The 12060-nt window shown below is 32.9% G+C and overlaps 2 protein-coding genes across 2 annotated transcripts in view; both read right to left on the reverse strand.

Annotated features, from left to right (window-relative positions):
• Hpr1 (THO complex 1-like protein Hpr1) overlaps nt 1-6643 on the reverse strand; it is a 29521-nt gene extending 22878 nt beyond the window's left edge. The window contains exons 1-5 of the mRNA XM_014425726.3: nt 6308-6643; nt 6164-6237; nt 5794-6098; nt 2884-2979; nt 1838-1934 (exon numbers count right to left, since the gene is read on the reverse strand). Of these exons, the coding sequence (XP_014281212.1) occupies nt 1838-1934; nt 2884-2979; nt 5794-6098; nt 6164-6237; nt 6308-6460 (725 nt within the window). The 5' untranslated portion in view covers nt 6461-6643. The remainder of the gene's footprint in view (nt 1-1837; nt 1935-2883; nt 2980-5793; nt 6099-6163; nt 6238-6307) is intronic.
• A 3388-nt stretch (nt 6644-10031) lies between these two features.
• On the reverse strand, nt 10032-11092 carry TwdlT (TweedleT; the record flags this gene model as incomplete). The annotated part of the gene is made up of 1 exon (XM_014425701.3): nt 10032-11092. A coding segment is annotated over one exon (951 nt), but the record flags the coding sequence as incomplete, so codon positions are not given.
• Between the last annotated feature and the right edge of the window lie 968 nt (nt 11093-12060).

Below are 12060 nucleotides of genomic sequence, written 5' to 3' on the forward strand. Positions count from 1 at the left end.
TTGCTTCTTTTTACTAATAGGGAGCAATTGTTTGTTTTATTTAAGTGTACCAATATCATCATTTTTTGTTATTAATTTTACTTTCCTCTTTTATTAAGAACCTTTTCTTTTTTCTTCTTTTAATAATAACATTGTATATAGTTAGGGGTGTCTTTTGTATGAGTCTATTTCCCCCCATGAACAACTGTTAAAAAAAATATATGTATATAATATAACGGTTATGTCAACCATCATGTAAGGCCCACCAGGCCATCTCATGAATACATCTCATGAATACATACATCTCAGGCCGATCTGGTATAAAATAAAATATATAAAAAAGATACCCCAAAATGTGATCTGTAAAGAAACATCTTAACTACAGTATAGGCGGGGTATTGATTTTGTAGCAAAGGGATTTAAAGAGTAAATTTTAACTGGTTTGTGACAGCAGTGGTGCTGGTTCAATTCCGACCTGAGGCTTCCTTTTATTTCTGTCGCAGTCCCATGAAATGAAAACTTGATCCCCCCACCCCATATGTCAGAAATGGCCAGGAATAAGGGTCATAAAAAAAAAAAAAAAAAATAAAAAAAAAATAAAGGAAAGTAAGGGCAGCCTATTGTTATTAAAGAGTTTAGAACCAAACTCAGGAAAAGACAAGGCTGCAGTCTAAGCCCCCTTATACTTGTTCTGGTTCTAGATTTGGCTATTGCTAAGGCTAAAGCACAGATGGGAAGTTAGCACTTGGAATCTAAATGATTAAGACCAGGTAACTTATTGATGGCCTTCACTGATGATATAGTAGTCTTTGCCAATCAAGACAGAGACAAACAATACAGAATATTAAAATTTTCTAGAATTAGAACAAATTAATGTGGAGATAAATGCAGATAAAACAAGTATGATGGGAGAATTGGCAGGAAAGAGAATAATAAGAATAGAGTTCAAATCCATATAATGGGTTAACAGTTTTAAATATATAGGTGCCCATTTGAATGAGGAAGACACAATTGAAAATGACATTAAAGAATGAGTGAGTGTGGCTGGAAAGATGTTCTATGCTGTTTATATACAAAATTTATTAACAAAAGGGAAGTATTCAAGGACACCAAATTAAAGGTATACAAATCTGTATTTTTCCTTATACTACCTCCTCAGAATCATAGATATAAACCAGAAAACATAAAAGTTAAATAGATGCATCTGAAATGAGATTTCTTTATAGATGGAAGGAAAAACCAGAAGAGACCGCATCCATAATATAACCGTTAGAACAAACCTTTGAGTAGAATATGCTAAAAAGGTTGTCTAAGATGGTTTGGAAACATTTTAAGAATGAATAAAAACCGAGTACATGCAAGGGTGACATGTGAAGTGAAAGTTGGTGGTAGAGGGTCCAAAGGAAGACCATGACACAAGTGGGGAGGTAGTTTGCTAAGAGAGCTCTGAAATGAAAGAGAAGGAGAAAGCTGATTGAGGATTGTGAAATCTGGGGAAAGAAAGATACCTCATACTGTTTGAGCGGTTAGATGAGGACTGATTGCAATGATGATAGCATAAAAATCTGTCAATAGAATCAATGCTTTACATTGTTCATAAAAATTAATTAAGAAAATATTAGGTCCATCCTGAAGATGTTATTTCGGGAAAATTTTGCCAAATACATAGTATTTTAGAAAACAAGAACTAATATTTTAATTTTCAAGTTTTGGTTTAAAATAGCCTTCTTAATTTTGGGTACAGGTGATTTTAACTTTGGATTAAGAGCTTTTCAAATTAAATTATTAACGGTTTGTAAGTGAGTATAAATAATTATAATAAATGTAATTTGTATTATAAAGTAAAATAAAAACTTACGAAACATCCACAATTTCAATAGATTCTTCTGATGGATCAAATTTAGGATCATATTTATGTAAATTATCGACATTGAAGTCACTGACAATATTTAAACCTAGAAAAAAAAAAATCAATTTGAATTACACATTTAACTTTTTTTTTTAATTTGCATCTAGAGGGAATGGAGAGGGGTATTTTCACAAAATCATGTCAACACTGAAATACCCATAAAAGTCCCACTAGCTTAAAATTAAAGCATATTACTTCCACCTTAAATCATTTTTTCATCAGATTTTAATATATTTTATTTTACAATAGTAGGCGCCACCAGATACGGGGGATCATTGGCTAAATTTTTTTTTTTACAAAAAAGACTAGCTTACAGTAGCACAGATAGACTAAAATGTGATCAAATATAATTAAGCCAAACATTGCTAACACATTAGTTGGAAGACCCATTAATGACCAAATATCCATGTCCTTAAGTAAAAGGACCCCAAATCTAAATTCACAATTAAGTTAAATAGTGCAGGTTTATCACTCAATGTTTCCACTGGCAGAATGAATGGCCTAACTCACACAGAATAGAATGTCAGGGTGATCTAACAATCATCTTCTTCAAAGAGGTGGTTAAGTTAATCCAAAGGTACAACTTTAGTGCACTTAACTTTGAATTCCTTTTGAAAGGTTTAGTAGCCAACTTGACTATTCTAGACAATTGGACATCCTGGAAGACTATCCAATTCCTGAATAAAGTAGACAAAGTAAGGTCATTGTCTAGGTACAGACAGGTCTGTGTGAGCTGTCTCCAGTAGGCTATCGGGACTCACGAACCCAGAGGAAAGGAGAAGTGTGACTTCATATCATACTTTTTGAGGGGAGTCACCTATCCAATTACAATTCATGTTCAAAAGTTTACAGGCTCAAGTAAATTTCTTTCTTGATTTGATGATTAATTTAAAAAATAATACCATACATGAAGCACGAAAAGTTTTAGTTTTGGTTAGGTGGGTTTATACGAAATATAATGGTATAAGATGACAAAAATAGAAAGTTATAGATACCTGATCGTTCTGAGAATGGGAAAAAAACTGCTAAAAACAAAAGAATCCTCCCACAAAATATAGTATTTTGTGCTTTTGATAATCGTCTCAGTAGGTCTGAAACATAAATAAATAACTGACATTCATTATTAATGTATAAAACAAAGAGTAAAAATGATATTAGAACATTTTATCAGCAGATCATACATCACAGTACCTCTGTAGAAAATTTATAAAATGATGATAAGTAAAGTTATAATCTGGAAATCAAGTAATCTAAACATGGTAGTCAAAACAACTTTAAAGTATAAAGGCGAACTAACAGGATCATGAATGGCTAGAGTAGCCAACACACAATCAATATGGCTGTCAACCTTGAGGTTGACTGAAGTAAGAGATGTTGGCAACTTGGTCATCAACACCGTCTATCTACAATCAGGTGTCTTAACAAGTCTTTGGATGAATTTTTACCTTTTTAAAGTAACTTTTAACTTTTTCTGTGGGATTTTTTTCATATTCTTTAATTTTAACAGCTCCATATTTTGGGATTTAAAAAAAAAATGAGTGGAAATTGTTAATGTGTGTAGTCTAAATGAGTAATGTAAAGATGATGTGAATTTTTCCAAAAACAGGAAAGTTTGGTAAGTTAAATCAAAACGGTACATAATTTTCTCATTCCAGTTTAATTAATGAGCTACATGTCACTTCACTTGATCATTTTGAAAACTTTTTTAGAATGGACAGTAAAATATAAAATAAATTGTTGAACAAAATGCAACCATTTATTGAAAAGGACACATAATTAAATTTAGTGTAGCAATATTAAACAATACAGATATAATTAAGAGCAAAACTTTACCTGATTAGAAGAATATTAATTTTTAATATGGAATTCTTTTTTATTATTAACAAACCTAAACTTTTGTTGTTATTCTTATTTCGTCTATTTAATAATATAATAAATAAGAAAATATTCTAAAGTGTAAGGTCAAGTAAATAGACATTGGTAATACCTATTTTTGATTCCCGAAGGTAAGATTTGGTAAAATTAATTTTCACAAAAGTTCGTATAATAATACATTCTCGTATCCCTTTTAAATGATCTATTAAAATAACGGAATATTGGGTTAGAACTTTAAAGTCTAAAATAGATTATAAGAACTTATAAAGAAGTTGAAGCAGTGGGAGTGATACCTTCTATGGAAGAATAAAAATGAAGTCTGCTAAAATCTCCAAAAAAATCATAACTAATTTCAGAACAATGTTTTAACGAATTAAAAAACAAACCAGTAGAATAAAATTATGAAATGAAATAGTTTTTAAAACTGCATGCCTAAAATGTATAAAATTGTCATAAAAACCAAACTCTAAACAACAAACTGATCTTACATCAACATTGTCTCCAACACAAACCTGCCTACACACATTCAACATGGTCTTCAATACAGCATGTTGATCATGTGCAGGTCACTCTTAATATTCAGGAGCTGATTTAAAAAACAAATCAATGGATCATTAACCGCTATCTTTAAGCGATTTCCAAGCTGGTGATATCTCCAACATTAGGCAGGTAGAAAGCTGGATCAGGGATCAGATAATTTAGGGGATCCTCATGAGATGGAGTAACAAGAACCTTGAAAAATAGAGTGTAGCAGTAGAAGAGATAAGGAAAGAAAAGAAAGGAAATTATCAGATTAATCATGAAAGAAAAACACAAATTTACATGTTTTGCCCTAGCCTCGGTTATCATCAGACTGAATATATTAACTAGAGAAGTGCTATTACACCAATTTGTTTCTGAAGTTTTCCTAATTCCTGTTTTTAATAGGATTGGAGTTGATAAAAAAAATTATTTTTCAATTTTTTAGTTTTTGTGGAGTTTAGTAGCTCATTCAGATGTCTAATATTTAGTTCTTTTTATTTTATTTTGCCTAACTTGTTGGTTTGATATTTTTTATCTTTCCTGCAGCCTTTCGTTACTTTTCAGTACTGACATGTTCTTTGTTTTTACCTATATCTTATTAAAATCACTTTAGTAGCACTTTCGGCTAACATTGTTTAGTTTTTTAATAATTGCTCTTGAGTGGGAGCCAGTATGATATTAAGCCAAGGGTGATATTAATCACTGGGAAAAACTAATAAACATAATATTTATTGATCCCACTTCATTTCAGTAAAAATACACGAGTAGCAGAATGTACACAAAATAACTGCACAAGCATAATGTACACAAAATAACTGCACAATCATAATTAAATACAATCCAGATAATAATAACCCATAATTTTATAGGTTAACCCCCAAAAAATGGTAGATAACTTTTAAAAAAATAATCTACAGAATGTTATTCTTTTTTTTTTTTTTTTTTTTTTTTTTTGGAAACATTTAAGCAACAGGGTCAAAAAAAGAATTAAGTGTCACCTTTTCACAAATCTTTTTTTCCTTATCTGCAATCTTAATTTATGAAATAATGTTTTACAATCACAGCCACAGTTATTTAAAAGTTTATGTGGTATGAAGTTGTCATGACGATATGTAGATAAGTGGGAAACTTTTTCTCTTAGCAATTTATTACAAATCAAATGTAAATGTTATTGAATGTTTAACATTGATTATTGATGACTGAAAATACAATTGTCAATTCAGTCAGTTGGACTTATTTAAAACGATTTATACACAACATGGGTGATCTTCCATTTAATTAAAATGCTTTGAGTTACCATTACAACAACAAAACATAGAATTAATTGAATTTACCTAAGAAGCAGTTAACTAAATGATTTCACAATGCAGATAATTCATATTGTAACAAAACAAATAAATGAAAAATAAAAGGAGTTGAACAAGAAGAACAAGAAATAGTAACATTAATTATTACAAATGTTAAGGTTGAAATGATCTTAAAATAAAAAAAAAAATATGAAAACATACCATTGCATACCCGAAGAATATTATTTTTACAAGCAGTAAAAAAAGTATTACTCTTCCATGTTGGCAGATTGTCTTCAATGAAGTCAAACAGCTTTTCACACACTGCTAAAGTTGAAGTATCGATTATGTCACTAAGAATATTTACAGAAAATAACACTGTCGCAAGTTCATTTTTACACAGAAGTATCACTCCGTTTAATAACTTCTTCAAATCATCGATGTATTTAGGTTGGTTGGAGTTATTTATTAACATCACGGTTTTATCTCTAACTGCTTGTTCCATTGATACTCTTTTTGTTATATCTCTGAAATTAAAAAATAGATAAAAACTGAACTAAATAAACAATCTAAATAGTAATTAGAAACATACTTCGCTTGATATGAACTCCATTTTTGCTTGAGTTTTTCTATATCACCAGAAACAAGAAAATGGTTCATTTCTTCCTGTTAAAAAATATGAAACATTATAATATCAGCTCTCTGTGGTTAAAACAAAAATTTAAATGTTACTTACAGAAAAACCAGATCTCATTTCAGCAAAAGAACTTGAATTTTTGGGAACATTTTTCGGTACTTCATTTTTCGGTTTCAATGTCACCTCAGGTAATGAGGAAAGATCTTTATTTTCTTCTACAAGAGAAGTACCATTGGTGATTGTAGATTCCATGATTCAAGTGTTTAAGAGATATGAAATGTCAAGGTGGCATAATTCCAGCAAAATAAACTATCGATACTAACAAATGTTTGATGTTATGAGAGTATATTCGTTAGATCAACTTCTAATGTGTTTGATAAAATTTAAAAGCCCAACAGAAACAATAAGAGCAAGCTTTATAACAGTGATAGGAGGTTATATCTAACCCAATGTTTACTTGTTGGTAATAGTTAAATTCATAACTAATGGAACACAAGTAAATAAAAATAAATAGATTAAAAAAAAAATTACAATTACTAAATAAATTTTAAAAAATTTTCTAGGGTTATTAATTATTTATAATAATAATATACTCCTAGACATAGATTTTTCTCAACCGAAACTTAAAAACGAATATGAAACTGATTTAAACACAATTTTTTATTCTAAGAATAAGCTAAGTTCTAATAAAATATGAAAAAATAAATATTGGTTGGAAAAAACCACTATTATTCAAGATCTTGTTTAGAGTTTTTCACGTTTTTAAAACACTTTTATTTAATTTTTTTTTTTTTATAAGCAACAAAAGTTGTAGAATAATGAAACTTTGGTCATAACTTCGCCTTTGTAATAAGAACCAAGACTCAAAGTATGTACCCGCATTTTGAGGGGACAACATCGGTTGGAGGGATCAAATTCAAAATAGATTGAATGAGTTGAAATGAACCTATAATCTTAGACTTCGTCGTAGTGGATGGTAGAGACTTCCTCCTAAGGATTTCTGTAAATTCAAAAAGTTGGGAATTTTAGGATTCAACCTACTTCAAATTGCGAGGATTATGATGGAACATTTTATTCAAAAATATTAGTATGGTAAAAACAGCTTATAAACACTTTTTTAGAGTGGTTAATTTTTCTACCATTTTCTGGAAACGGAAGTAAGATTGTTGGGAAACTTTAGATTTTGATGCTCCCAATAATTTTTGTAGCAACTTTTCTGCTTAGTAATTAAATTATAGCCCTTCATTAATATTAGGTATCTTTAGTACATACCCTATGAATTGAAGGTTGTGTTGCCCAGGCTTGAATGAAGTTAAAATGGATTTAAAAGATTTAAACCTTTGAGTCGGCAGCTTAGTTTGTGTTCTTGTGATGATCACTCGAACATTTATTTTCTAGATCAAAGTGGATGTAGATTTTAATAATTGCAGAAAACCGAACATACTAGGTTTGTGTTATATTTGTAGAAAGGCTGTTTTTGACAGCAACGGAAGCCTTAGAAACTACCAAACGCTGTATTACGGCAAAAGGCGATGGGGAATATCTGTTTCTTAGCAACGATAACTATGTCATAGTCGTTCATTGCAGTTAAAGAAATTCATACACAAACTTAAATAAGGCAGCAGAAAAAATAATAAAAAGAGAAGTACGAATAATTTTCAGAACATATTTAGCTTCAAAGGAACCTTTTCACAATTAAAACAAAAACCTGCTGAGCTCGGCTTGGTATCCAAATAAAAATCTGGGTCTGGCATGAGGACACTTACCTTCCGATTTAGTGACTCATGATGGAAGAATCATTCTTCATTTTGCAGATGTACTCCAATCATTTTAGCAGCCGCTCATGAAGGATGTAACACGCTGATCGATCTCCCATATCTTCTAGAATCCTGCATTCTCTGACCCAGTCCCTCCTGATCTTAGCGAACATTACTCTGGTAAATCTAAACTCCTAGGTATTCCCAAAATTCCATTGAAGTCCTAAACGACACTGAAGTAGAAGTAATAATAACTAACTCTATTAGAAATTGAATCCAAAACGTTCTAAACCGGGTATTCTAGGACCCTTGCCCCAAGGTGCTCAGCCAGCACGTTCTCAAAAAGGTTTTATTGCTTTATATAAACCATTCCTTCCAGGGAATTTGACTTTGCTTTTAGTCCGATTTATAAGAAATCATCTAAACTGTTATTCTTCTGGCTATTCAACTAAGTTACTGGACAGTCTTCTAGTTGCCACTTGTCAACTTACCATCTTAATATATTATCTTCTACCTTCATCATTTGCATAGATCGTGGCCGAAGCAAGCACCGGGGTTTAATTCCAATATCCCACTATAGCTCTTCTTGTTTAACACACCTACTTTATCTCGTACATAAGAAGGATAAAAAGCAGAGTACCTGTTTTACACCTTCATTAAAATGGAAAGGTTGTGATGTCTGACCATTGAGTCTCACGATATTCATCGACTTTTTTGGATCATGGAATATACTTCGGATCATGGTAAGCCAACCGGTTAACCCGTGGCACCCTTCTACAAATGAATACATCCCTTACCTACCATTCCATTCTATTCGACTGAGAGGAGAGAAGACAATACAGTGGAGGGTGAGAACGTTTGCCACTGCGCACCCTTACACCTCCTTTACTCACTGGAAAACTCATCTTAGATGTACTATACTATGTATTTCATTTCGTCAAGTTAGGAAAGTCTAACTTAACAATTTGTATTGTTTAAATAGGATTATTTGACTTATTAACATTACAGAGAGGACAAATATTTCACCATGAAGAAGCAGATGGGGTGTATGAAGTTAGTACAAGGGATGAAAGATGTTACAATCAACAAATAAATGAAGAAAACGAAAAATTTAAATTTTATATTTTAGGACACTTTAACTAAGGATACTAGGGAAGGACAATTGTGACACAATCATATCTTTTTGCCTCGTAAAATTTGAAAATGTATTTAGCCACTTTTGAAAATAATTGTAATCATTATATAAATCAGGGAGGGCGAACCTGTGTTTCAGGTGAATTTCAAACCAATACAAATTTTTTTTTGCATTTACTTGAAATCGTACATAAATGAATAGTGAAATCCAGCTAACTTACGTGTAATGAATCAAAAGTTATTGGAAATTCAAGCAAGTAATGTTGAGACAGTTTTTTTATTACTGAAAACATACTTAGGCGCTTAGCCCTTTCTAAAATGAACGGTTAAGTTAATTCAAAATTTAATCCATGGGACATTTCAACTTCTAATAACATATCTATCTAAAAGTATTCATGTTTTTGTTTTTCCTTTTTTACTGCCCAATTCTTTTTGTTTCTAGTACTTTTTGAACTTTCATTAATATATTTCTAGAATTAAAATTTAAATTGGAGTGTTATATCAATGATAAATAAATAGAGAAATGTTATGAGCTAGATATATTTGGAGTGGAATATGCAAATAAGGAGTTTGAAAATAGAGGAGTAGAATGTTAAGATTGTATACAAGCGTAGTTTGAAAGATTAGGTCTTGTGTTTCATTGAACTTAGCTGTAAGCAGAGTATTCAAAAACCAATATCAAATTATATAGTGGATTTTTGAAAATTATTAATAAGACAGCTATTAATATTATATCATGATTAAAGAAGAATGTTTGTAACTTGGCATTTGTAAATAGAAAATTACGTACAGCTTGTTTGTAACATTTTTTGAATTTGTTGAAAACTTTGAAACATATACTTTTAAACGAGGGTTTGATTTGAAAATATAATGAGTTAAAATATAATTGATTGATGATATGATATGAATAAGGGAGAAAAATAAAACCATGATTTTGTGTTTTATACAAAAATACATTTATTGCCACCGTGGTTTTTGCGCTTGCTCATTAATATACAAATATAATACAAATTTGAGATAAGTAAATTACTGTACAGTCTATTTAGTAAGGTCCGCTGGCTCCTGGGGTTCCGTAGCTGGTCGATGGACCCGATGGGCCGGTGCTGCCGTGTCCTCCTCCGATTCCTCCTCCGATGCCGCCGTCTCCTCCGTGTCCACCGCCGATTCCACCACCGATACCACCGCCGATACCACCGCCAATACCACCACCGATACCGCCACCGATGCCGCCGCCAATTCCTCCTCCAACTCCACCACCGATTCCACCGCCGACTCCACCACCACCAATGGCTTGGGTCTCTTTCTGGGTCCTGTACCTGATGAAGTATACTTCTGGTTTGGTAGGCTGAGTAGGAGCGGCAGTTGGGATGGTGATTTCTGGACCGTCTTCTGGCCTCTTGACCAACACGTAGATAAGGGTCTTTTCTTGGTCTTGTGGGAGCTGAGGAATGATTGGGGCAGTTGGGGTAGGTGGAGTGGGGGCCTTGATGAAAATGATCTTGTAGTGTTTCTGAGGAGCGGCTTGAGGAGCGATTACTCTGGCTGGTTGGGCGATTTCAGTCTCTGGTGGTGGGACATGGACGTAGATGTGCTTCTGGATTGTGGGAGCGCCGCCGCCGAATCCGCCACCGAAGCCGCCTCCTGAGCCACCTCCGAAACCACCTCCGGAGCCACCTCCGAATCCACCACCGAATCCACCACCTGATCCGCCTCCGAATCCACCACCTGAGCCGCCTCCAAATCCACCACCGAATCCGCCACCTGAGCCGCCTCCGAATCCACCTCCAATTCCGCTTATTCCACTAATTCCACCTCCGAAACTGCCTCCATGACCTCCACCAATGCCACCTCCAATACCACCGCCACCACCGGATGGTGCTCCATAACTGCCGGAAGGAGCTGGGGCGGAATAGGAATAGCCAGCTTCTGGCTTGGGTTTAGCGTGAGCAATTGCTGCCAAGGTTAATACCTGAAAATGAAAAAAAATATAAGATTAAATATACCAAACGAAGCTCATACTTGGCCAGTAGTGTTGTGGTTGGAAATCGTTATTGAACTAATTTAGTCACCATTTTAGGCAATAATTTAAACTGACTATGCTTTAATAGACACCAGTCGAACACGATTAGATGCGTTAATTTACATAACCTTTTTTAATGAGTTTAACATTTTTTAACATTTACTCTGGAAAAATAAAAATCAGAACAGAAAAAGAAGTAAAAAATTTTTTGGCGGAGTGAATTCATAACGTTGATAGATTAGTATTGTTGAAGGAGGTAAGAAATATTGCCAAAACTTGAAGAAAGCATCATTTAAACTATACATGAATACATAGCTATACAAACACCTCAACCACACTGAGAATTATTGGACAGAGGCACATCCGGTCTTAAAATACTTTCACTTCTTAAGTAAAAGGAGAAGATAGCTTTTCCAGCCTTATGACGGTACAATCTGATATCTTCTCCTTATACCCAATCGCTAAACTTTCTAAAGATAAAATTAACACCCGCATACATCAGTAATTTTTCTTTTGTAGTACGAGACACCTTCGAGCCAAAGGGTGTTAAAAAGAGCTTCCTTGAACTGTAAATATAAACTATTCGAAGATAATATTTTCTTTTTCATATTTGATTTCATCCCGTTTTCATAAGAAATGAATGTTAAGGCTGGTCGTACAAACACGGAATAAGAGAAAGATATCTCTGAAAGAACGTCGAGTGAAACACTAACGGAATTTTAATTTTCGAAATTTAATTCAAAACACCGAACAACTTTCACTGAGCATTGTCTCTTAAACGGATTCATGTTTTTAAAGACGAGAGAGAACATGAGTTCTAGTCCATTTAAGGAGCCTTCGTTTCGGACCAATTCTTGTTTTGGCTTTACTGGGTATTGTTTACTTGCAAATTACATGATTTAAACATTGTAGATGCTTAATCTATACATCAATAAAGAATT

This window comes from Halyomorpha halys, unplaced genomic scaffold, assembly GCF_000696795.3.
Source record: "Halyomorpha halys isolate HHAL.00 unplaced genomic scaffold, Hhal_1.1 Scaffold531.1, whole genome shotgun sequence".
Lineage (NCBI taxonomy): Eukaryota > Metazoa > Arthropoda > Insecta > Hemiptera > Pentatomidae > Halyomorpha > Halyomorpha halys.